This window comes from Cryptotermes secundus, unplaced genomic scaffold (genome assembly GCF_002891405.2).
Source record: "Cryptotermes secundus unplaced genomic scaffold, Csec_1.0 scaffold1044, whole genome shotgun sequence".
NCBI classification, from domain to species: domain Eukaryota; kingdom Metazoa; phylum Arthropoda; class Insecta; order Blattodea; family Kalotermitidae; genus Cryptotermes; species Cryptotermes secundus.
This window is the reverse complement of record NW_019738363.1, coordinates 1921423-1948082: the sequence shown is the minus strand read 5'-3', so window position 1 is coordinate 1948082 and position 26660 is coordinate 1921423. Positions and strand designations below refer to the sequence as shown.

Below are 26660 nucleotides of genomic sequence, written 5' to 3'. Positions count from 1 at the left end.
TATTTTAATATGAGGACAAGGCATGCAATGAACTAGTTTGGCGTGGATAAGTAAGCACCTGAAGATGGCATTATTATGCCGAAACATGTAGTGCGAGGGAGAGAAGGAGATAAATGAGTGTATGCACTGCAAGACGGTTTAAATAAATCATGGATTTTAAATGATACTTAATTTTCACTAAAGGTAAAGTGCCACTGTGTTTAATTAAGCACCATGCCATTAAGATCAATGGGAGAGCAGAGGTATAGCCCCACACATTCTTAGTCTCAGTACTACATGCAGGTGAGTGATCACTACACTTTGCCTCGAGGAAATAAATGCCAATATGCAATGGAGAGCAGGCTTGGTGGACTAGAGCTGTAGAGGTGGAAAAGATCTCTTGCCTGTGGCAGGACTCGAATCACAATTCTTCAGAAGTCAGCTCATAGATTAGTTTAGTATGCTGAGTTAGGTTGTAGTGTTAAAAGAAGACAGGGTCCTAGAGATATTACTACACGTTACCATGCTAGGAGTATTGCATTAGTATGTTTCAACATCTATTTATATGATGTAAGTATCACTTCTGCCATTTCATAGCTCAGAACAGCTGTTCAGGTTTAACATACAGAACTTATATGGTGTTCGGAAAATTAAGAAAATATCAAGCTATGTTTTAAACTATTTTACACTACACTAAATGTGTTCTCTGCAAAAGCTGAAGAGTTTTTCTTTCATATGTTAATCATCTCAAATAAAATGAAAGATAACACTGAATGTCACATTCACGTCTGTGTTCATGCAAGACGGAAAAGCATTTTGCGTTGCATCCTGTGCTGCAGTTCTCCTCGACGGATCATAGTGTGGATCACCTTGTAAATAGCCTGCTCTGGATATTTCTGTCTCAGGAAATCTTGCACAATGTTGTGCTCTGAAACCTGTGAACCAATGGCAAATCTCCTCTTCAGCTGTTTCTCAATTCTTATCAGCATCTCATGATCTTCCTCTGAAGTGAAACCTTCGGCACCAGCAAGACTCCCAGACATTGCGGCATCCAGGGTTGATACCTGAAATAATCTTAGTGCCTCGGTGACATGCGATTCTGATGCGAAGGGCTGCAACTGCATCTTAGCTAGAGACTCAGCAATCCGAATAATGGCCTCCAGCTGCCTCACAGTGATTGGAATGGATAGCCTCTTGTCCATCTCTAGCTCATGTTCTCTCGTCCCACTGCGCATCAGCACATAGCGATTCTTCAACTTGTCCCCGGCAGCTTCTGATAGTCGTGGACCGCACTGCTGTCGGCAGTAGTTTATGTACTTCTTTATTGTCATCAGAGAGAGTTCTCCATCTGTTGCGACATCGTCAGTCATCTGACCAGCATTCATATGGACATTCATGATGTGTTTGGCGAGGGTTTTGTCTCTGCTTTCATTATGCTCATCTTTCACTATGAAGATCATGTCAAAACGGGACAGAATAGTAGGCATGAAATCAATGTTCTCTTCTCCTTTTGTATCGTCCCATCGCCCAAAAATTGAGTTTGCTGCTGCCAGTACAGAGCAACGGGAATTTAGAGTAGTTGTTATGCCAGCCTTGGCAATGGATATTGTTTGCTGTTCCATTGCCTCATGTATGGCAACCCTGTCATCTTCTCTCATCTTATCAAATTCATCTATGCAGACCACACCTCCATCAGCCAGCACCATTGCTCCGCCTTCCATCACAAAGTTTCGAGTGACAGGATCACGGTTCACTGATGCTGTAAGACCAGCTGCTGATGACCCCTTACCTGAAGTATATACCCCAATTGGTGACACCTTTTCTACAAATTTCAAGAGCTGGGATTTGGCTGTACCAGGGTCACCCAACAACAGGATGTTAATATCACCACGCCTTGTCAGCCCATCTGGCAGACGCTTTCGTGACCCTCCAAACAGTAAGCAAGCTATTGCTTTCTTTATATCCGTAGCTCCAAAGATACTTGGTGCAATGCTAGCAGCAATCCGTTCATAGAGACTGGGGCTTGATGCCATGCGGCGAAACATCTCTTCTTCATCAGATGTAACTGGTAATACACTTGTGAATCCTGTACCATGTGTGTCCACTTGTATTCCAACAACACGCAAATATGGTGCCCTCACACCAACAATTGGTTTCTCACGACCTCCACGTTTAGATGGCTTGGTTATTTTCTTGATTGAATATATACCCAAAATAACAACCTTATTGCCTGGAACAACCCGCTCACAAAGGTACCTATCACAATATAACTGTAGGTGACGTGGCAGTTCGCCCTGAGGGATGGAATCTGGTAGTTCTTGCAATTTAAGCACCTGGAAATCCACACAGTTGCATTTATCCGGAACAATGAAGAAAGGATCTAATGGACATTTCGGCCTACCTGCCTGTTCTGTTGTGCATTTTCTTGGGAGAACATAACCTTCTAGACCTGGCTTAACTGGGAGATCAGGAATCATGTTTCGGCAAGAACGGCACTGAATAGCAATCTTGGTTGCCTTAGCTCTAATTCCCGAAGCTGAAAGAATGATCCCTGGTATCTTCACTAACCGAGATACTACCTCGGACTTCAGATCCCTTAAGGAGGCTGGATTGGCATCAGAGGACAGAAATATTTGTATGTCTTCCACTTCTTCCTCTCCCTCTGGTCTTGGAGCAGTAACCTCATCAGCAACCTCTTTTGTGGCCTCTTCAAACACTGGAAGATGTTCAGTAGGTTGTTTATACAATTTATCGGCAAGCGTCTCGTCGAAACTAGCCAAATCTTCAATGTTCACTTCTAACCAATACTGACGAAGATTGTACTGACGCTTTAGCTCGTCTCTATACTTATAATTGAAGTTTCCTTCGTGAAATTTCCTCAGAAAGTCCTTGAACTTCCTTTTCACTGCCTGAAGATTAAGTTGGTTAGCATCAGCTTCTCCGGCCGCAAAATTATCTGAGAAAAACACACCAGGATCATCAAACCCCTCCATCTTTCAGACTAGTAACAGCTTTCGCGCGAAAAATCGAAGATGGCGCAACCAATATAGAATTAATTTCTCTACACTTGTAGTATCACGGAAATGATTTCCCTCTCTTCTCAGCAAAGTGTGTAGTACTGCTGCCATCTATGTGTTGAGCTTAAAATGTTCTTTACAGGAGCCGAGGTAGCTCAGTCGGTATAGCAATGGGCTAATGACTGGACGGCGGTTATTTGATTCCCGGCAAGGGCTGTAGATTCTTCTGCTCTCAACATGTAGACCGCCTTTGGGGGCTCTTTCCCCGGGGTTAAAGCGGTCCAGCTGTGAAGTTGACCACTCACCTCCATTTAGTGCTGAAGTCAAGAATGGTGAAGCTATATCTCCACTTCCCAACATGTCTTCATGGCATAGCATTTAATTAATTAATTTTTTAAGCCCAGGGACAACTAGTCCTGTTTCTCTTTCATACAACAAGGGTAGGGCTTAGTAGAAAACCTTCCTTACATATCCGTGATAACATGGTTCCTTCTTAAATGCAGTTGAGCTGTGCTTGCAGACGAGAATGGGGAACAGTGTACTCTATAATATACACAAAATAATGTTTGCACTGTTTCATATCACATAAGTCTGCAGCTTCAAATTGGATTACCAATTGGATAGAAAATTTTGATGTGATGTCTAAATTGTGTATCCTTTCAGTAAATTTGTCTTATGCAGTATCTTTGTGTCTCCCGCTTGAAATGTAAGTAATGTTCTGACCAAAGGAAACAGTCCAGTGATACATTTGGAAAATTTCTTCATAAATGCTCCGAATCTGAGAAAATTATCTTTAGTTCCTTAGGACAAACATTCAAAGGGAAGCAATTTCATTCTTAAATGCAAGCACAGGAATTCATATTAAGCCCTGAAATCCATAAATTCATTTTAATTTGTAATGCCTTAATTTTTTTACATGAATTAAGATACTTTAATTACCCTTGTAGAAAAACATCAATTTCATTTAACAGTTGAAACATGTCTGTTTAACGTACCATTGGATCAAGTGTCTTATCATTCCTGAAAAAAGGCTCGAAATCCACATTCATATTTTGGTGGAAAGAATATTAATAGGTGAAGACATTAAGGGAAACTTTTTCTTTTATTCATTACACTGATTAGTCAGGTCCCATGTGAAAGAATGCGTGTGCTTATACATTTTACTAAATATTGAACCAATTTTTAGTTGACCCTCCAGCAGCAGTCTTGTTGATGTCATTTTGTCATAACATTTTTATCAGATCAGAGGTTGTGTGAAAGGCATAAATTACAGTGTACGTGTATAGTATGTGTATAGTGATTGTATCCCAATATTGGTAATATTCAAACATGTCAAAGCAGCCTTAGTGAAATTGTCTGATAAGGAATAAAAAATAGTCTTAACAGTTTAGGTGCTGATACTATGCCACAGATAGACTGATGTTAACTCTCTCTAATATTTCTGAAAGCATAAAATTAAAAAACTTTTTATCAAATCCTGATCCAATATACTTTACACAATTACCAGAACCATATGCATAAACCTAAAGCATCCTAAAATGTGTAGGTAAAATGCATTCAGGAATAAAAAGACTTAAAGCCTCCAGATATTGTTTTATTACAAGCATTTTCCTGTTAGTCTCAATGTCTTGGCACATGAACACAAGTTGTACTCTTCAACATGAGCGGTCCATTAACAAGTCCATAATTTTAATTTTCCTTAAGTTTTCTTGGATTCTTCTTCTGTTTTTCCTGACCTTTTCTGTTAGTTTTTTGTTTCCCATTTTTAACTTGATGGCTGACATGCACGGGTAACCACATTAACCGAACAGCTACAATCTGAGGCACAATACTGAGGAGTGTGTTGACACCCCAGAAAGCCCAGTAGGCAGAATGGTTCACGGTTGATGGCAGTCGGTGTTCAGGTTTTGTCAACCCATGGAAGACTGTTGCCACTGTTGAACCACCAGCCTGTAAGCAGTCAATTATTTAACAGTGCTATATCAACTGAATTGGTTATATGATAATTGAAATGAGAGGATAACTGTGAAACTGGATGTGGTGTGCTCCTGGCCATTAATATAAATGTTGCTGGCACCCAAACGTTTTTAGACAGCAAGCTTACATTCAGTGTAGGTGATTGTGGTATATTTCATATTAATGTTACATAAATGTGTTCATTTTTACATTTAAAATAAACAAGTTTGTAGTAATTAAATTTGTAGATTGTTATGTGTACTGTCGGTGATTAATGTCAAACAGTCAGGGTATTGTTCCACAGAACACATGCTGCTATAACCAATTCATGAATCATAAAAGTTTGAGATGCACTGGTATTTACACTTCACATAGTCTTACATGGCGTGATGTGTAACTGCTTCTTCTCACATTACTCATTCACTCATGGAGCTGAGCCCTTCTTGAGAAGCTGCCAATTGTGCAGCTACTCAAGAACTTCCCAGCATTTTATGGAACCTGAAGGTTCATTACCGCGTTCACAAGAGCCCTTCACTGGTCCCTATCTTGAGGCAGTTTGATCCAGTCCATGCCATCCCATTTTATCCCTCTAAGATCCATTTTAATATTGTCCACCCACCTACGTCTTGACTCTATGGTTGGCAGTGCTAATGTAGCGAAGTACTATATAAAAAAGGGGACAAGACTGGTATGTCAAACTACAGGCCAATTTCACTGCTAACTACTTTCTCTAAAGTACTTGAAAAAGTTATGCACAGTAGGTTAAGCCATTATTTTCAGAGTAACAATATACTAGTCCCAGAACAGTTTGGCTTTAGGAAAGGAATTTCCATTGAAAATGCAGCCTTTAAGTTAACAGACAGTGTGTTGAAATCTATTAATAAAAAATGCATGTTGGTGGAATATTCTGTGACATGGCAAAGGCTTTTGACTGTGTAAATCATGAAATTTTATTAACTAAATTACATTCTTTTGGCATTCAACAACGTTAAGTTGGATCAGATACTACCTAACAGATAGAAAACAAAGGACTGAAATAAAATCATCAAATTCAATACAAAGTACCTACTCAAACTGGGGAATAATAAAACATGGAGTTCCACAGGGGTCAGTTTTGGGGCCTTTGCTTTTCATAATTTATATAAACGACCTCCCTCCTACACTAAAGACCTCATCAATACCTATAATATTTGCAGATGACACTAGTGTTATAATTTCTGTTAAAAATTTAGATGATTTCTGCATATTATCAAGCAAGGTTCTTTCACAAATGAGTAAATGGTTTTCTTCAAACCAGCTGTCCATGAACCTAGAAAAAACAAATGTAATAAAATTTATAACAAAAACTCACCACAATATCCATTAAACATGGGATATAATGATAAATATATAGAAGAGGAAGTAAACACAAAATTCCTTGGCTTGCAAATTGATAATCATTTAAACTGGAAAAACCATATCGGTCAGTTGATTCCAAAGTTAAGTAGAGCACGTTATGCAGTTAGATTCATGTTACATATTAGTAACATTGACACTCTCAAATCAATCTGTTTTGATTATTTTCACTCTTTAACGAAGTATGGAATAATTTTCTTGGGTAATTCATCTGACAGTAAAAAGGTATTTACACTGCAAAAGAAAATTGTTATAATCATGATGGGTGTCAAATCCTGTAATTCCTGTATAGATCTATTTAAGAGACTACAGATCTTAACTTTGCCTTGTGAATATATATATATTCATTAATAAACTTCATTACAAATAACGAAGTACATTTTCAGACTAATGTGGATGTACACAGTGTTAACACAAGACAAACACTGTCTTCATAAACCAATTGCTAACCTCTCATGCTTTCAGAAAAGTGCATATTATGCTGGGATCTACATTTTTAATAACCTGCCATCTGATCTCAAAGGTCTTATGAATGAAAAGGCACAATTTAAAATAGCACTGAAATGATACTTAAGTACACATTCATCCACAGATAAAACACTTAGGCTTCTGAAATCTATAAGAGCCATGTTGGAAAATCTTATGTGAACACAGGGGAAGAATGAACCTTGAACTACTGATGTGTTTCATATGAACCCAATGCAGTAATTCAGTTATCATAGAGAAGAATATAATTCTGTGATGTTACAGAAAAAGAGTTAAGTAAAAAATTGGTCCAGCTGAGATAAGTGTATCATAAAATTCTCAATACAAAAGAATCAGAATAGAATCTAGGTTATATCTCTAAAGATAACACTGTTCTTTGAGTGACAAAATGAAATATTGAGTTAAATACATTATTGCATGAACACCCAAAGCTGTTTCTTCTTCTCCTGAAAAATGAAATTTGGTGACATAGCCCTCTTTTTCATAACACTAGAGAAATTTTGATTTATTATTTTGATATAGAAAGTGCAATTCCAGGATTTAACCCTGTTCTCTGTAACACCAGAGAAATACAGATGGAATATTAAAGCATGGACTCTTGAAACAAGAAACCATGTGCATAAATTATTCAACAAATGTCGTTGATTTACCACTGTACATGCAATGCGTCCTTCTAAAACTTATTTAGAAGTTCCTTAAATCACATCACTGCATCTTTTTACACCTTATTTGTAAGTTTCTGTACATTGCAGTATATGATTTGACCGACATTGGTCATCATCAGGTGTTTTAAAAAACTGTTGGAAAAAACTGCTGTGCTTTGATTTTATGGTTTTAATATTTGATGTGTAGTCTCATCTACGTGTTTGTGTATTCCATGGGTCTGTATGGCTCTTCCTATTATGTTGTGTGTCTAGAGTACGAATGGGATGTGCAACAGGATATTATAATATAATATTATAGGAATAAAAATTTTCTAAAGTTAGTTGTAGTCATTTACATTAAATGAGGCTCCAGCTAAAATGACAGCTAGATCCTGCAGCCATCTCTGTCCTGGGTTGGTCATTAATCCCCATGCCACAGCCAAATAGCCAGGGAGGAAGTAAAATAGAGTAACAAGTCCCTGAATGGCTGCAAATGGTGCTGGTTTTTGCTCTTCAAGGATTGGTTCAGCCACTGTGCGGTACCAGTTAGGTATATATAGTTTGCTGCCACATGTGGCCTGAAAGGGAAACAATTAATATGAAAATGTGAAGGACAGATTTCTATGTACAGTTAACTTTGTTAGTGAATGAAGTGTTTGTCTATTAACGATTGCATGTTCATTGTTAAATGATGGCTTATAAATTAAAAAAGAAAATGTCAATGTGTAGAAGTTTTCAGCAAACCACAATTTAGAAATGAATGAGAAAGTTCAAGTAGCTTATCTGTATCATGATTTATGCTTAATTTACTTGTCAGTAACTGTCCAACAGTGAAATATGAAGGTTCAACACTAATACCAAATGACATTTCTTTACTATCTCCCCCCACCACCAATCATTCTTTAACTCTCTTTGTGACCACCTCAAAAACATTTCCCACATCAAAGCTCTGTATGCATTTCTTGTTCTCCTCACCAAGCTGCATGTCCATATTGGAGCTCTGAAAATGACTACTTAGGGTTGAGTCCCAGATTTGAATGTTAAATTGTTTATTGTGGAGAATGATGTTATTTTTGAAGAGACAGGATTTGCTGAAGCAGGGGACTCTAGGAAGATACAGATGTTTTATGATGTCACTGAACTCTTGAGGTTATCTGGAGAGAGTATGTTACCACCTAAATCAAATGAGCAGCTTCTGAAAACATGTTAGATGTGAACATTAAACTTTATTTATAGTAACCTAGAAAACTGTTAAGCGAAGTATAAAAGATTCAATGATGATGTTCCTTGAACTGGATCAGTTTCCACGTCACTTTGGGGGGATGAGACTAGTTATTTCCAGTGGGCCCTACAGAGTACGAACCATTCTTTCCTTACATCTAATCATGAAAATAGATCTGTTTTCTAATATATGTTTGAAACAATTCAGGACAATGGACAGTGTCAAAAATAATAGTTGCAGTTAAAATTGTTGGGCATTATAAAATCAAGAAACAGGACTGTAATTGCATTGCTTATGAACAAAGAGAAATTAAGCTACCAGTTGCATGATATGGGGGATTTATTCTTAAACTACAGTAGTCATTCGAATGTAATAACACTGGTTCTGTATAAACCCTAAATTTATTTAGTCTGTCACTCTACGGTTGACTTTGAGGGCATGCTCTGCTAAGAAACTTGGCTGTGAAGGACTGGCAAGAACTTACCAGTCCCTTGAGCAGGGCGGCCAGTGATGATTCTATCAGTAGCACAACCAGGGCTTTGTCAAGCCAGGATGGTTTGCCATTTGTTTGTGGCTGGTGTGATGGCGTCTCTGCCAGGCACTGCACAGCCACTGCCAGAGGGAAGAGCACATAGGGTGTATTGAGGATGGTACACCAGCCTGGACCTGACTCACTGAGACAGGCTCCCAGTAGTAATACGACCATGCTGTTGAGGATGCTGGAGGACCAGTGCAGGCCTAATGTTCGATAGCTTCTCCTAAGTATCAAATTGAAACACAGACTTTAGACATGAGATAAGATGTGACATAATAATAAAGTATGATTTTTGCATGTTTAGGTGTTTAATAAATATTTTAGTGACTGCTTAAATACTATATGCATAATAAGGACTTGAATGTTAGATAAATGTCATTCTCACTTATAATGTGGGTATGGAAGCTGTCCCCTGACTGACACTTTTATCTGCCAATGTTGTCTGTTGTATTTTGAAAATCTTTACTTTTTGTATTTAAATTAACCTGAAATTCATGTTCTAGTCACATTATTCAGTATGACATATTTGCTGGCTACTTTCTTAGATCTGGCTTCTGGGTTGATGTGAGGAGAAGTATGGCAAGATGTAGCAGGGCAGTGGTTGCCACTGCATTGTACAAGGGAGTGTGACACATTACAACTAAGGCCCTGTTATAACCTGTACATACACTACAATCCCCATCTCAGTCAGCGGAATCGGCCACATCTACTGCGCACTCTGTTGAGAGTGACAAAATCTAAAGCATGGTAAGTAAAGTTTAATATAAGTTCAATTTCATATTATCTGTATAATATTTTGCATTCTGAATTTGAGCGCAGGTATTTATATCATTTAAACATGGTTACAGTGTGTTTCTTATCTTGCAAGCACTGCATATGAATGAATGAAACCATTTCACAGATTGTACATCATAATGTAGGGAACATAGTAGTGCTGAGTTGTAGGTTAAACATGCATGTATATTCTATTATTAATTGTATTTGTGATTACCCATTACTCGAGAGGTATACCATAATGATGTAGCATGTGAGGAATACTGTTCCGTCCCAATAGCATGCCACAGCACCCCATGCACTCAGGAGGTAGGGCTCTCCATGCTTCAGGTATGTTGTCATGAACCCATGAACAATGCCATCTGCCTCCAGTCCACCAATTATATCAATTACTGCCGTGAAAGTGAAGAGAGAAAAACCTGCAATGGAAAATGAAATAATACCCATTATTGAGATATTCAGTAGCTCTGCTTTAGACCAATGATGAATAAGGGGAATCATTAACTTGCATCTAGTCATTTTTATATTAATTTAATCAAAGCTAAATTACAGGCAGTGTTATTAAACATTGAGAAGTATGACAATAGGTAGCAGAGCAGTGGTTGCAGAAGCATCGTGCACAGTGTAACTATGGCCATACTGTAACCAATAAACATCCTACAATTCTTATCTCAAGTCATCAATTTTGATAGAATGTGCACATGTTAGGTAGTAATATGCTGTATGTATGTAAGTTTATATTGAAAAGGTTTGTATATTTGTTAAAAGGAAATATATTGTATATGTCTATATCCATTATACAAATCATGGAGAATTAAATGCATATGTGTACCGATGCAATTAGAATATACAAAATTATAATTTTGCGTGTGGTTTCATATGGGTGTGAAACTTGGTCTCTGACATTAAGGGAGGAACATAGACTGAGGATGTTTGAGAACAAGGTGATGAACAGAATATTTTGGGCTGAAGTAACAGGAGGTTGGAGAAAACTGCATAATGAGGAGCTTCATAACTTGTACTCTTCTCTGTGTATAATTAGAATGATCAAGTCAAGGAGGATGAGATGGGCGTGTAGCACGAATGGGGGAGAAGATGAATGCATATGGAATATTGGTGGGAAAGCCAGATGGAAAGAGACCAGTGGTAAGACCAAGGATTAGGTGGGTGAACAATATTAAAATGGATCTTAGAGATATAGGATGGATGGTATGGTTTGGATTGATCTGGCTCAGGATAGGGACCAGTGGAGGGTTTTTTAACACGGTAATGAACCTTCTGGTTCCATAAAATGCTGGGAAATTCTTGAGTAGCTGCAGAATTGGCGGCTTCTCGAGAAGGGCTCAGTTCCATGAGTGTGAGTGTGTACCTATGCAACATCATGATTCTTGATAGAAGGCATATTGGGGACATGGAGGTAAAGTTTAGTATATTATCATATCTGACCTCTAGATGATCAAATGAAGGAGGATGAGGAAGATGGGACATGTAGCATGCATGGAGGAGAAGAGATATGCATTAATTTAAACAAGAAATCTGAAGAGAAGAAACCACTCGGAAAACTTAGCAGTTATTACTAAAGGGGTCTTAAAGAAATGGGGAGAAAAGTGGTTGGCCCTTGTGACACAGTAATGAATATTTGTTTTGTGTACAATGTGGGGAATTTCTTGTTGAGATTGAGCCATCATGAACAATGCAGGCAACAAAATGATCCACAGTTGCTATTGCCATTGATAAAACCCCAATACATCCAGGTGTTTAACAAAGTTAGTGAAGTTCCTTGCTGAACACTACAGACCTGGCATAGCCTGTCCAGCCACAATTTGGTTTTGTACTGTGTTATGCCCATTTATTTGTGTGTGTGTGTACTTTCTCCCATGATCTAACTACCTGATATGCCAGTAAATATTCAAAAATACTCCATGGAATCGAAACGTCCATTAATGTATGTTCCTAAGATCCAGACTATTTTCTGCATTGTAATGCTGCATAGTCCAATAGAAGTTCACTGACATTTCAGAGGAGCACTGCCTTCATCTTCTGGATAAGAGATAGTCTACACAAGTAATGAGCAAGAAGTGGGCATCTCGTCTCTAAAAACATCAAATCTAACATCTTCCTATCTACATGTTGAGCTTCTGGGGTTTTTGAAGCCAACTTCTGCATGTCTTCCTTATTTCATGAATGCATGATATGTGCCCCACTCTTTTATAAATATATTTAACCCATTTTGCATAGTCATTTTGCATTTCCCACACATATTTTAATTTCCATAAGGCTGATATAACCTAAAAAAGAGGCTGAGAAGTCGAGAGTATGGAGACAAGTCAATTGTAAAGGATGCTGATGGTGTATTACTTTGGAATTATTAAGTTTCCATACCTCATCCATTATGTAATATTCTGAATGAACACACTGTTTAAGAAACTGATGTGTGAGGAGAGGTAATCTGAGATGACTCCACCTGAGGATGGACACAGATTCAGGTTACTGACACACTGTTGTTTCAGATGGACGAAGTCCAGAAACTCGGTAATTCCAAGCAGTGGGATAGCTATTCAGCCTTTCCCGGCTTAGTGTTATGACACTTCCAGTTCCTGTAATGTATATACCTTACCATAATACATCTTATTCTTAACCTTTCCCTTAGTTAAGAATGCAGAGATGGCCACCACTGCTGTCATGATAGCTCCAGCCACTGCTAGCATCTCCACTTGTGAGAGTGACTCACACAGCAGCGTGTAGCCGTAACATACTGGGATGGAAAGAAGGGCACTCACTAATGCCACAACAGTCGGCAACAGCTCAGCTCCCATCTTCAGGTAACAGAACTACATGAAAATACATTTATATACTTTCATCTTGTGGAGGACCCTGTATCAAACAGAAATCATGGGAGAACCTTGCATGTGGAGGCCTTAAAGCAGTTTGGTATTAATGAGTAAATGTGATTATCTGCTGGTGCTAGAATGCATTTATATTCCTCTCTATAAACTTATGTTTCCTTCTATGTATATTAAAACTATCTGTTATTCTTTAAAACATAGTTATAGAAGTTGGTGGAGGAACAGGACCATTCCACCTATCAGGTTGGCTAAAGCTGTAATGCATCTGACTTGTATTTTAGAGGTACCTGGTTTGAATATTGGTCTGGACATCGACTGTCCTGGCTTAGGTTTCCCATGGTTTTCCTCAGTCTGTTAGGCCATGGTTACTTTCTTCCACATCCTTTCCAATTTACTGTTCACCAGTCATCCAGCGTTATGTAGTCTTGAGTTACTGACAGCATTGTTAAAAATAGGATATCCACACCAAGCATACTGTAGCGGTAATGCCCAAGACCTGTATGCATGATGTACCGAGTTCTGGTGATGCATGGTTACAGACTATTTTAATGGAAATTTTTAGTAGTTTTATTCACTGTCTTTGGGTGGATTACACATTGTATCTTCAAAGTTCTTATGTGTTCACCCACGTTGTTTCCATCTCATTTTGTGCCATATAAGTTTGGAAATTGAAACAGTGCCATTAAATAACCCCATAATCAATGAGAACACCTCGAAAATAAGGTAGAATGGTCTACTACTTAGATTAAGAGGGCGCTGCCCAACATTATTTTGGGGAAGGGCAACAGCCAGAAATATTGCTTATATACTATTGCGTAAGCCAATTGCAAGTATTCTTACACATCAGTCTTTCTATTCAGGACAGAAGAGTATTTTTTTAATAATTTTAATTTTTAGTGTTAGTATTTGGCATAATTCCTTTTTCTTTTCACTTACGATTTTTTTTTCCAGAAAATGTATGGAGTTACATGTACCTGCATTTTTAATGTAATTGCAAGAAACTCTGATACTGAAACAGTAATCATTAAGCAGGGTTTTAGTCCTAAGAATAAAAATGTCAGGATAGTCCAGCATTCGGTTTCAGGTTGAAAGAAATTAACATTAATCATAATATGAAGCTATTCTCATCATTTAATGATAGCTTTACACTTTTAAATGCAGACTTACATGACAAACAACTAATGAAATAAACATATGCATATTTCCTTACAAGACTGACACTCCATCTCAGGGGTCAGAAACGGAACGAGCCATGGGAACTTTATTTCACATAAGTGTATTTAAAAGAAGAGAAAAAAAGAGGCTGGATGGTGCTTTGTCACTCAGAAAATCACCAGAACACTATCCTGCCAGGTAGGAAGAAAACACTGTAATGAAAACAGACTGAAAGTGAACCCTGCAGGATAGTACCATGTGGCACCTGGAATACTATAGGGAAACTATTATTGGAGATGACATTCTATTGAATTATAAGCTCACCTTCTAGTTTCAAAACAACCTTGGGTAGCATTACAAGGTCATTTGATTTGCATTTCTTCCTCTTTATTTGTATGTAGTTGTGTATGTAATGTGCTGATAGCTTACCTTGTAGGAGTTCCCTAGTTTTAATCTTGCTCTTTTATAGGTTATGTTGTAGATGCTGTTATCGGTAATATGTTTCTGCTGGGTTATTTCAATATTTCTCACTCTATTCTGCAATTACACTTGACATACTAGCACAGAGTCAGGAGCTCCAGAGGAGGAAGCAGTTGAGGCCACTGGTGTGTCATGCTGTGTTATCAGGCAGTGAAGTTGCAGAGTTTGTATAGGTTCCTTGCATGTAACTATCTAAAGATTATGAGATTATATATATCATGATCCTGTGTGTTCTGTCCAGTCTGAAACTTTCTTCTACTCTGCAACCAGTGTTTGAAAATTATCAAATACTCAGATTCAGGTCAGTGCTTGGTATTTTGTTATCTTGACTAAATATATCCCTGAATTGACCTTTAAAATACTTATCTTTGCTTTCCTTCTAGTGGGATGAGTTGTTTACATAATGATACCACTGCTTGTGGATTATTTCCTATTTATGCTAACTGGAGACAAATGTAATGTCTGTTTCTACTAACCTCTAACTTCTCAAGGTCCAATTAGTGAGTCTCTGTACATCTGACAAGGTGGGACACCAACCAGTCTGTCCAACTTTGTTAGATGTGTTATCTCAAGCTTGCATTTAACCAAAACTTTCTTTATACTATATAGTTGTGGTTCCCTAACAGAAGTCTTGTTTATTTTTTTGTAGTTTAATTAAATATGAACATTTCTAATAAGTGTATATATATATATGTGTGTGTGTATAAAACATCTTTTATAATTTATACAAGAATGTATGCAGTACTATTAGCTGACTTGATGGAGCTGAATCCTTCTTGAGAAGCTAAATGTGGAGACAATGTAGAGACAAACCAAGGGGGAAGAAATATTCACATGGTACTTTAAATAGTAAAACAAATTAATTATTTAAATGAACGTATAGTTGTTACAAGCTTCATTCGTATAACTTATGGTTTCTTTCCTGTATAAGGTCATTTCTCAGTCAATGATTCCCTATATTATGTCAGTGGCATGGACAAGATGATAGGACTGATCTTTTGCAGTGGCATTGACATGAGTTCATGTAACTTTTATTCATAGTACATAGACATGACATCAGTATTGGAATTTTGGCAAATTGTTGTGGTAAATAAGCCACATGAACTGTATTGTTTTTCATTTTGGAAGCTCATAATACCCTGGTTGAGGCATCTTGGGCTTTTTACGCAATCCACAAAGTATCTTGCAGAATTTTACATAGTCAATCATGGAGGCACCAGTATTTTGCTGGTAAAACACTGGTGCATCTTCTAGTGCCATTTCAACCTGCAAGAGATATTGATCACTTACAAGACAGTTCTTATGTCAAGGCGATGCAATAGTTTTTCAGTACAATATAGAATAAATTTACATACCTCATCTGATGAAAATTTATCACCCCACATCATCAGGTCATGTTTGATTCTAGGAAAAATATTTACCATATTAAATTCATATATACACGTGTGAAGACATGATAATAAAAAGAATCAGCCTAGAAATATTTATGTTCCTGAGTTCTTTGTTTTCAAACTGCATTCAAGTCCCAATGGGGTCATTGGATTTTTTTCAGTTGACCTAATCCTTCTAGCCGCACTAGGCCCTGGGGTTTACTCAGCCTCAAACAGAAAGGAGTACCAAGAATTAATTAAATAATTTTCCTGGGGAGTAACGCGCGGCCGGTGCGTAAGGCTGACAACCTTACCACCATCTTTGAGCCGATTGTCTAGATAATGTGGGACCCTCAACGTCTCACAACCCTATGGGCCTTCACGGCCTGGTACAGGGATAGCCTAACTTTTTTACTTTTTTCTTCTAGAAACTAGTTTCTAGAATACTGGATAATGAACAAAGTCTAGGTATTATACACCATTATCCGAATCCTTTAGAATCTACTTGCACAACTGGTATGGACCCAGTGTATACCTTTCCTTAAGGAAATTAGAATGCCTAAAAATTCAGTCATGTAACTTTACTCATGAGATGCAAATCACAGAGTATCATCCCCAAATAAAGTGTTTTCTATTTTCTGGAATACTAAACGATGGACAAAGTCCAAAAACTCAGTAATTCTGAGTATTGTACACCACTGTCATAAGCCTTCAGAATCTGTTTGCATGTGTTTTGAATTAAAACAAGGACTCAGGAAACTTTGACCTAAGAAGACTAAAGGAAGTGGTGTCTGAAGGTTACTGTGTAACAGTTTCCTTTATTATTTATTCAGTCCATTTGCTATTATTAGGGTAATGAAATTAAGAAAATTAAGATGGGTCATATGTAGTTCAGATTAAGGAGACTGTGAATGCGTACAGAATTTTCGTGGAAAATCTTTGAGAAAGCAAGAATATGAAAGATTGATAGGAAGTAAAATTATTTACAACTATTACTTCTTTATTGTGTGCCGGGATAGCACAGTCAGGATAGCAACTGGCTACTGGCTGGTTGACTGAGGGTTCAGAGTTTGAGTCCTGGTGGAGTCAAGAATTTTCACTTCTCCATGTCGTCCAGCATGGCTGCGGAGCCCACACAATCTCCTATCCAATTGGTACTGGGGGCTCTTTTCCCGGGGGTAAAGCGGCCGGGGAGTGAAGCTGACCACTCACCTCCAGCTAGTGCCGAAGTAAAGGAAATATGTATCTATACATCTACTTCCCCATACGCTTTCATGGTGTAGGGGGGATATGATATGGTACTGAATTGTCCCAATTTTAGTCAGAAGTAAAGATTGTCTTATACAAGTACATTAACCTTTGGAGAAAATGACATTGATATTAACTTGAACGTTATAATTCTTGTGTTTGGCAATGCAGATGGTTTATTTCCAGAATATACTTGGGTACATGAGTAAAAGTGTTGATTACAGACTCACCTTTCTTCTGAGATCAAACCACAGTTGTCATAGTCCCATTGTGACAGTGCTTCTAGAAGAACTTCTTCTGGGTCCAGTTCTATTGATTTATATCCAAGAAGAATCACAAAGGCATCAAAGTCTAAAGGGTTTATGGCCTGAAATGGAAATGTTTATTTTTTAATTAGCTACATTTAATTTCCTAAACTTTGCTGAACATCTATTAATTTTTTAGTGTCCAGAGTTCAGATTATTGAGTAATACCCTATAATGCATAAGTTTATAGAATTTAATCATGATTGCTTGGCCCTCTCATGATAGAGAACTTAGTAAATTCTGAAGAAGGACAATATAATGGCTAGTGTTCTTAAGTCTGTCACGTTTCTCATTTCGTAACATTGCTGAGAGGGTTCCTTTATTTCTGTTGCTGACCATATAATGATGGCTGCATGCACAAGGTGGAAGACATGGGTGTACATATGATAGCACAGAAGTTTCAAAACTCACGGCTAGTTAGCTCTGTGCATGGGTGCCAGGAAGGTGAGGAGGGTAAGCAAGGCATCTGCTTCCAATCCTGGATTTTTGTAAAGGATTCAGAATTCAAAGGAAGGAAGAAATATACTGAATATTATTATCAACAGTCAAAATTGTTTAAGAAAAATATTTTTATATCTGACTACACTAGAGTGATTAGTAAAAGTAGTCTTAAATGGCTTAAACATAACTTTGTAAGCAAATCTTCTGGTTTCCTCTTCTTGAAAAAACGACCTCCCCCCCACACACAAAAGAGAAGAAAGATAAATCTTGGCAACACCAATGGCTCGATTGTGGAAGTTTTAACTGACTGCAGTCAGGTTTGGAGTTATGTGCCAAATCCCTTTATCAGTGAATAGAAAGAATGGTACTGGAACGTGTTCTGTTCAGAAATTGTGCAAGACATGGTCTTAATATGATAGGCAATTCATACTATACCTCAGACAGCATGTTTTGGATATCCTCATCACATATATGTGTTTTTCCCAGAGAGATGTATGTGTTTTTCAAGTCATCTTTATCAATAAACCCATCGTGGTTCAGGTCAAACAAGTGAAAGGCCTATAAAAGGAAATTCAGAATGAGATAAAACAATCAATATGCTTAATCACCACATGAGAGGATAGTATTAAAAGTGAATCATTAAGAAACAGAGATTGAGAATGTGAACTGGATTCATATGGCACATCATTGGGCCATTTTCTAATGCACTTCATATGCTTATTTAATACTTCTTTTAATTTCTATATGTAATAATACAAATGCCGCCATGAATGCAACAATTTATTTGGTTTGTAGATCTTTGTCTTTTCTTCCTCTACACTACATATTTCGGCCGTAATTGGTCCTCATCAGGTGTATTTTTCACTACATAGCTGTCACACTGCACGCAGTCCAAAATCTAAAACATCAGTCTGTCAATTTTGTTTAAAATCTTGCCAACGCACGCTCATCAATTTGATTTTGTAATTTCATTTTAAGATTTAAAATTTCTAAAATTTAAAGATCAAAATTTAAAGTTTTAAAATTTTGAGTACTGTCTACATTTGCTGCAGCTGCTATTTCTTGTTTTCAGCATCGTTCATGTATTGTTCTGTGCAGGCTCCCTGTGTGTGTATTAAAGATGAGCAGCGACACACACAGAGACACAGGGAGCCTGCACAGAACAATACATGAACGATGCTGAAAACAAGAAATAGCTGCTGCAGCACATGTGGACACAGAGCGGGTATCCCTGTGATTTAAAACTTTAAAACTTTAAATTTCAGAAATTTTAAATTTTAAACTGGAATTATAAAATCAAATTGATGAGCATGTTTTGGCGAGATTTTAAACAAAACTGACAGGCTGATGTTTTAGATTTTGGACTGTGTGCATTGTGACAGCTACGTAGTGAAAAATACACCTGATGATGGCCAATTATGGCCGAAACATGTAGTGTAGAGGAAGAAAAGACAAAGATCTACAACCAAATAAATTGTTGCATTCATGACGGCATTTGTATTATTACATACAGAAGTGTATAGTGCAACAGGATGCTTAAATATAATACACCTCTTTTAATATCATCATCCAAACTGCACATATGTCTGTCTAGTGATATCTTCCATTAAGATTTCCCAACATATATTCCACTTAGCTCATCCTTTTTGATATAAAACGCCTAATTTTATTATGTAAAGATTATAAATTGTAAAGATCTGCTTCATGTTCTGTCCTTCAGGCCACTGTTGCTGCATCTCGCTTACATTAAAAATTATCTTTTGTCCTCTATTTGCAGATATCCTCAACATATGCTCTAGTTTCTGGAAGTTATGGTTTTATGCATTTTAATCCTTAATTTCTTAGGTGTAAGAGAGCAAGACAAGAATTGCACATACCTCTTTGAGTTCAGCAAGCTTCTCATTGTCCAGGTCATAAAGCAGTTCCACTTCCCTCCTAGTAGCTGCTTTAGGTGCCATGTAGCTGCTCTTGCGAGATAGAGATGTGACATTTCCATCCTTCTTCACTGATATAAGTGGTTTCAGAATTTGTTTTGAAGTACCTTCATTGTCAAATACCTCAGCTCCGGTAACTGGTTTCAGTTGTGGTTCTTTTTCAGCAACTTCCACTGTAGCAACTGCGTATTCTGAAGAACGTTCTTCAGCATCATCTTCAATAGTAGCAACAGGTCTTGAAGCAGGCTTTGGTTTTGGAGTTTCATTTTCATTGCTTTGAACAGTGGCTGCAGGTTTCAAGTTAGGTAATGGTGTAGGTATTGATTCCACAGGAGGTTTCAGAATTGATTTTGGTTTTGGTGTTTCTTCTGCAGACAGAGCGTCTATTTTTGCTTCAGACTTTGGGTTGGGTGCGGTTTTGGGCATGGCAGAAGATTTTCGTCCATCTGCTTTTTCTTTTGCACCTGCCAAGCTGGGGTCAGCTATTGGAGCTTTTTTGGCATCAGGCAGATCCGACTTTTTCACTTCACTTTTGCGCTTCTTCTATAACAGTTAAAGGGTCTTGTTGTTAGAAACACATAAAATCAACAATATGATTAGATTTCATTGTCTCACATCTCATTGACCATTTACATAATTTTAATTTTGCATTCCTCTCATTTGCTGCTTGATATTACCAATATCACTGATGCAGATACTCTTCATGATTGCTACAAAATCAGTAAACAGGAAAGCCTGTACTGTAAAAACAGAATTGTTTACAACGACTATTATAAGTTCTGGTAAGGTGACTGAAGTTCCCTGTTGACAGGCGTACCAAGAAAGAAATACACATTTAACTGCATTAACAATATGACAAATATAGCATGCCACACGGCACTTGATACATCAACCCTGATGATGGAGATAGAGCCAGTCTCCAATGCGTCAGACACAAACTCTGCACTGATTGCCTGAGAAGACTTCATTGGTTGTAATGAAGACATAACTGTCTCTATCACTCTCTGATAATGGTGCACTTTGAAAGAAGTTTTAGACAGAGAAAATAATAATCACATTTTGAATTCAGTGTTATGTAACACATGCAGCCAACAAAATATTGGTAAATAAACCAAGAACCCTCTGCATCTGACAAAACATCATTAAGTAACCTACAAATTATATACTTCCATTTATCACTTTACACACAGATTATAATGAAGAGCAGAACATTTTTGAAAGGCCTAGGACACCACTTTTATGTGAAACATCATACATTTAAAAATGAAATACTCCTTATTACCTTATCTTTAGGAACAGCATCAGCCATTTTTATATAAAATAAAATAACTTGATATGAATAGGCAAGTGTAAGTGAAATGCACTGCTACCCTGGATATGGTATGAGTGGTACAGCACCTTCTTTACTGCTGAGGGACAGTTGAAGCTGTAATGTTGTCTGCTACAGAAATCAAGGGCTTTGGTGGAAACGTTGCGGTTTTCATCTTCTTACTGTCATACCCCTCCCCCTGCCTCATTCCATTTGATGTGTCATTGAATCACCCACTCCATCGTATCTTCTGAACATAAATGTTCTATGTGCCACCTTTCAAGTTTCATTAAAAGTCCTTCCTTCATTGGGCTCGATTATGTTCACAGGAACCTGAAAAAGAAAAATTCTGTTACATCATCACACTTATTAGCTCTGTGTAACATTTGGTCTTTCAGTATATCATGTCTTTATGCCTGCCAATTTGAAGTCCTCTGTTCATGCTGTACTAAAATGCGAACTTCCTGTTAACTGGAATGTCATGTAAGTGTAATAACATTCTACCCATAACAATATATTGAAGTCTAAGGTTTTTTGTGGGTTTCCTCAGTTCCTCCAGNCTTGAACAAATCACATACATAACTGCTTCATACATAATTCCTGTTAATTCACATTAGCTGAATATTCCAAATCATTAATTTTAAACAAAATTATCCATTAGCTTACTCTTTAAAGCATCCAAAATATCTATGAATTCAATGTAGAGATTTCAAATTTAATGCTTCAGAAAGATCATAGAACATACATGCAATCTGAGGACATCTGTTGTCCAGTAAGTAAATTGTTTTATTTTCATCTGCCAATGTTCTACAATCATAAAAGTACAGAATTTCACCCAAATGGATGGATATCTCACCAGTAAGAAATGCAATTGCCCCTGTACTTGACATATGGGGAGTGGGTGTAGAGATGCAGGTTTTTGTTGGCCTTGGTACTAGTTGGAGGTGAGTGGTCTACTTCACACCCTGGCAGCTTTACCCCAGATACTCTTTGGATAGGATGCTGGGTGGCGATGTGGGCGATGTGCAGAAGAGAAAATTCTTGATCTACTTGTATTCAAACCCCAACCCCTAGATTGTGCAGCCCGTAGTCAGTCACTGTACCAACTACACTATCCTGCCTCCTCACACTGTACTAGTTGGCTGAGTAAAGTAACTATGTTCTCACTTTTGGCTCTCGCTTTGCAAAGAATTACATATGAAATATTAATATTTTTCATGTAATAATGAAGTTTTGGTTACATGTGAATGTATCTTGTACCTTACATCAGTTATGCACAGAGGTAGCGTTAAATGCTAGGGCAGGATGTTACACCTGTCTTCTCAGATTTATGATGTTCATTTTAGAAACACAGTTTTTTGGGGGAAACTCTGAAGTTGTAAGTAAGGACGTCAAAGGTGCTGGTACTTTTCACGTTATGTCATTTGAGAAATATGTATGTCAAAGCAGGCCACAGGCTGTGCAGAAACTTATGCTCCTTACTCTCACAGAGAGCAGAGTTTCCTAGTAGCAGTAATGACAGAGGCAATAGTAGCAGTAGTAAGGCAAAAAAAAAAAAAGTAAAGCTATCCCTGTAAGAGGCTGTGAAGGCCCATATGGTTGCGAGACGTTGAGGGTCCCACATTGTCTAGACAGTTGGCTCATAGGTGGCAGTAAAGTTGTCAGCCTTATGTGCCGGCCGCACTTTACTCCCCAGGAAAATTATTTAATTAATTCCTGGTACTCATTTCTGTTAGAGGCTGAGTGAACCCCAGGGCCATAGTGTGGCTGGAAGGATTAGGTAAACTGAAAAAAAAATCCAATGACCTCATTGGGACTTGAACCCGCGACCTTCCGGATTGTAGCATAGCCCCTCAACTAGGGCAGCAGTAGTACCAGCAACAATAATAACATTGGTAGCGGTGGTGGTGGTGATGATGATTTCATTCGCTTAAATTTGTATTTATTTACATGCTGGGCTTGTCAGCGAGTAGCCAGTTACAGAGTCAGCAGGAATACGAATACAACAGCAGTAACACAAACACAATGTCAGAACAATAAAAAACAAGGAAAAAGCCGTCTGTTAAGGTGGTTTATATTTAAAGCTGAGTTTCTAAAGAGATCTGTAGGTTTACAAACTGCATTTGCAGCAGAAACACATCTAGCTGAAGAACAGTGGCTGGAGGAGCAACTGAACATAGTAAAGTTTTGTAAGGTTTGGGGTAGGAACATGAATGCTGACTGTTTCGAGGACAGAGGAGCAACATTAAATGCCGGTATAACATTTATTAAAATCAAAGCATCAGAGTGTTGATGCATGATATGCAGTGTCAGCAAGTTTAATCTTTCCAGCGAGAACAACTGTAATAATAATTTGCGTATCAATTGCATGATTGATGCTCTGATATAAATTACTTTTACCGCACCATTGTTTTCATACAACTACCAGTTGAACAATCTGACTGTTCACATAAAACTAACAACAGAGTAACGTTCCATACTGTGTCCACAGGAGATTGCAGGATTACAAATCTATTAATCTCCTGTGTAATAGTTACCACCTGGCTCTCAAACCAGAACATAAAAGAAAGAACAGGGAAGTTTTCAGAAGGGCCATTAACTTCATCATTTAAGAGAAACCATGAAATATACTGAAGTTTGTAAATTAAGACTGCCATCTTTTATTAAATTGTTTAAATTTCAAATGAGGTTTTAAAAGTACTTCAAAGGTGCTTCAAAAGGGCTAATGCTTTAATAACAAGCATTTACATTTCTCATTGTCACAAGAAGATTAAGTCCTCAAGTCAGAAGTTCTCTTGACCTTCCTATTTGCTGCATGTTCATAAGTTCCATGAGAAGCTGACCACCCACCTCCATCTTGTGCTGAAGTCAAGAATGGTGTAACTATACCTCCACTCCTCCATACATCCTCATGGCGTGGTGCTTAATTAATTGAGCACAGCTGTGTTTGCTACCTGCTTCACCCTGAAGATGGAGGTGACATGTTCCTCGGAAACATCTGTTACCTTTCAACAGATTGCATGGCGTTATATCCCACAAGATAGGACTCTTCAGTATTTTTTCATGTTTATTATGTTCAGTGTTTGAGTACATCCTATACGCTTGCACCATGAGTTATTTATAGCTATTTTCGTTCCTGAGTTTTAACTTTAATCACTTGCACTCTAAATGTGTCTGGCCTTCTGATTTATTTAGTAACTTCCTGTATATATATATCATTTTTGATGCTGTGTACTTTATTTTGGGAATTTTGCATATGCAAGATATTTATTACACTGTATATTTTTATTCCACATGCTTACAGTTACATGGTATGTATATTTTTAAAAGATCATATTTGCAAACATTTAGATTGTCACACGGTTTCTGTTCCAGAATTAATTTGACTGTGTTGAAAACTGCATGTAGAACATTTGACTGCTTATTAGCTTGTGTACAGGGATGCAGTTCATGTGACTTATTACGTTTGACTGGGCAAGGAGAAATATTTGACATTAATTATGTCAGAAAGACAGGTGCATCAAGAACATGGTTCTCAGATTTGTCGTTGCCAAATTAAGAATGAGAAATGTTGGCTCATTGACACACCTGCTTAATCCATGCATCTGAGTCATATAATGGAATGGAGTACAAAAAAATTATTACACAGTAAAGTAATGGTCAACATGTAAGAACTGTACATAAATATTTAATGTCAGTCATACTGTAAAACATGTCTGTATTTTGCAGAACCATCACATTGTTTCCTGTTTTAGACATGAGTGATTTCAAAGTTGGCTATTTTTTGAACATTCATTATCATGCAAAATTTAAGTACTTTACTTTCAGGTATGTTGATAATGCCCTTGTCTCAAGTATTTTCCCCATTGTGTTGTTGGTGTCACTGATGAAAGGGACACTTTGAAATGGGGCACTACCAAGGCTTTAGTCAAGCCAAGGCAGTCCAGAGCATTTCTCTGGTACTTTCTGAGTGTTCTCTTGGGAAGCTGTCTTGAAGGAGTAAGAATGAGCTGATATGTGATGCAAGTATAGGTGACTCAGCCATAGCATTGCTGAAGGAAAGTTGAACACCAGTTAACAGCACTGCAAGCAATTTCAATGAATAGTACTGTATTTTAGGATGTAATGTTTGCTAGAAGGTCATTGGCACTTTTGAGGAACATATTGCTTCCATCTTCATGGCTGAAGATATGCTAAGCAAGCAGTGAACAAGAAACAAGTATTAAGCTAGGTGAGCTACATTTGGAAAGCAAACATGGTAAGTTATAGGTCCTGGTAGGAGCCCAGAGATTACCAGTGAGCAAGAGTAGAAGTGATGGAACACAACCATAAAAGGGCCTCATTTGCAAATTGGAAAGATGGGAGGAGCGAGGAGTAGAGTGTCCTGAATGATCAGGGTGAGGTGCAGGTGGGCTTGGGGGGCAACAGGGGCAATACCTAACCTAACCTTATTCCTACTGGTTATCTCTGCGCTTCTACACAGGCTTATGCATAACCATTTTTTCATACATGATTTGCTCAACTTGCTGCTTGTTTTCTCCTTGTACTTGTTTAGCTTAACTTTGACCCTGAAGATGGAGGCAGTACGTTCCTCTGAAATATCGGTAAAGTTCTACCAAACTGCAAGGCGTCTCATCACCAAATAATAGTGCTTTTCATACTTACTGCAGTGAATACCTCACACCCATATTGACCCTGATGACTTGAAGTATCATATGTGAATGTAGATTCCAGATTTCAGAAGGGATAGAAGCTGCAGAATGCGTTATATACTGTTACTGCCCTCAGAATTAAGAATGTAAGGTAGATGCTAGATAGGTTAGATTATCAAAAAGAACGGTTCTAGTGCTTATTGTTATAATATTGGCAATTGCAATTGTGACTTTGGTTCTTAACCACCGTCATTCAACACTTAAATATTTTGTATAAGAATAGTGGGTCCCACATAATTGTGAGTCATTGTGCAGCATGAATTATGCAATGAGCCACTCAGAATAAGATATTACCCATCTTTACTCTACCTCCCATCCATTGGAAGTTAAATTTATGACACAGTGACACATACATTTCCTGTTGTCTGCTTGAACAGAGGCACACAGGCAGACTGGGAACCATGTCCTATCCATGGTCTTCATCTGTGATGTTATGAATCCTGTTTCTTCCTACGAGTATTTTATATTTCTTGGCATCAGGGCCGAACAGGATGATTCATGTGGCTTCTAATATATCATTGGGTCTCTTAGCAAAACAGTGACTTACAGGCCACTTTGTATTTATTTGATGTTGTTTCTGCTGTTTAAACGCTGGCAATACAATACCTTAGCAGATAGGCTCCATATCTTAACTATGGAGTTCAGACTTCATTTCCCGGGCAATCCATTTACAATTTATGGTAGTGATGCTGGGCGAATATATTTTTTGTTTGTTTTTGTCTGTGCTGCTAATCATCATTCCACTGGTGTCATAGCATACAGACATGGAGGGGGATGAATAGGGCTGAGGACTGATGTGAGAGGCCATGAAGTTGTGGCTCGACTGCAGGTGTACAGAGGAAAGAAAGATAA

The 26660-nt window shown here is 37.7% G+C and overlaps 3 protein-coding genes across 6 annotated transcripts; all 3 read right to left on the bottom strand.

Annotated features, from left to right (window-relative positions):
* Positions 1–83: 83 nt before the first annotated feature.
* On the bottom strand, positions 84–2982 carry LOC111870990 (DNA replication licensing factor Mcm5). Its single transcript, XM_023863697.2, has one exon. It carries the CDS (start codon positions 2970–2972, stop codon positions 774–776), a length of 2199 nt encoding a protein of 732 aa, XP_023719465.1. The 5' UTR covers positions 2973–2982; the 3' UTR covers positions 84–773.
* Positions 2983–4576: 1594 nt separating this feature from the next.
* Positions 4577–15399, bottom strand: LOC111870982 (transmembrane 6 superfamily member 1). Of its 3 annotated transcripts, XM_033754057.1 has the most exons (7): positions 14439–14956; positions 13142–13350; positions 12626–12839; positions 10226–10427; positions 9184–9457; positions 7834–8055; positions 4577–4946 (listed from the first exon to the last, which is right to left on the bottom strand). In XM_033754057.1, exons 2-7 carry the CDS (start codon positions 13190–13192, stop codon positions 4686–4688), a joined length of 1224 nt encoding a protein of 407 aa, XP_033609948.1. In that variant the 5' UTR covers positions 13193–13350; positions 14439–14956; the 3' UTR covers positions 4577–4685. The 3 variants fall into 3 exon arrangements, with proteins under 3 accessions (XP_033609948.1, XP_023719452.1, XP_023719451.1); XM_023863684.2 differs by lacking the exons at positions 13142–13350; positions 14439–14956 and adding an exon at positions 14966–15399; XM_023863683.2 differs by lacking the exon at positions 13142–13350 and having other exon boundaries at positions 14439–14954.
* Positions 15400–15498: 99 nt separating this feature from the next.
* LOC111870983 lies at positions 15499–21417 on the bottom strand. Of its 2 annotated transcripts, none has more exons than XM_023863685.2 (6): positions 21070–21417; positions 19731–20330; positions 18289–18411; positions 17338–17474; positions 15845–15893; positions 15499–15755 (listed from the first exon to the last, which is right to left on the bottom strand). In XM_023863685.2, exons 1-6 carry the CDS (start codon positions 21094–21096, stop codon positions 15606–15608), a joined length of 1086 nt encoding a protein of 361 aa, XP_023719453.1. In that variant the 5' UTR covers positions 21097–21417; the 3' UTR covers positions 15499–15605. The 2 variants fall into 2 exon arrangements, with proteins under 2 accessions (XP_023719453.1, XP_023719454.1); XM_023863686.2 differs by having other exon boundaries at positions 21186–21415.
* Between the last annotated feature and the right edge of the window lie 5243 nt (positions 21418–26660).

Coding starts and splice junctions, on each gene's coding strand:
- LOC111870982 (XM_033754057.1), bottom strand. CDS start 13,192: ATGGGAAACCTAAGCCAGGACAGTCGATGTCCAGACCAATATTCAAAC. Junction 10,428..12,625: donor TAAGAATAAGATGTATTATG/GTAAGGTATATA, acceptor TTTCCATTGCAG/GTTTTTCTCTCTTCACTTTC. Junction 8,056..9,183: donor CCGCCCTGCTCAAGGGACTG/GTAAGTTCTTGC, acceptor TTTCCCTTTCAG/GCCACATGTGGCAGCAAACT.
- LOC111870990 (XM_023863697.2), bottom strand. CDS start 2,972: ATGGAGGGGTTTGATGATCCTGGTGTGTTTTTCTCAGATAATTTTGCG.
- LOC111870983 (XM_023863685.2), bottom strand. CDS start 21,096: ATGGCTGATGCTGTTCCTAAAGATAAG. Junction 20,331..21,069: donor ATGCTGTTCCTAAAGATAAG/GTAATAAGGAGT, acceptor TAACTGTTATAG/AAGAAGCGCAAAAGTGAAGT. Junction 17,475..18,288: donor TCCAAAACATGCTGTCTGAG/GTATAGTATGAA, acceptor TTTCCATTTCAG/GCCATAAACCCTTTAGACTT.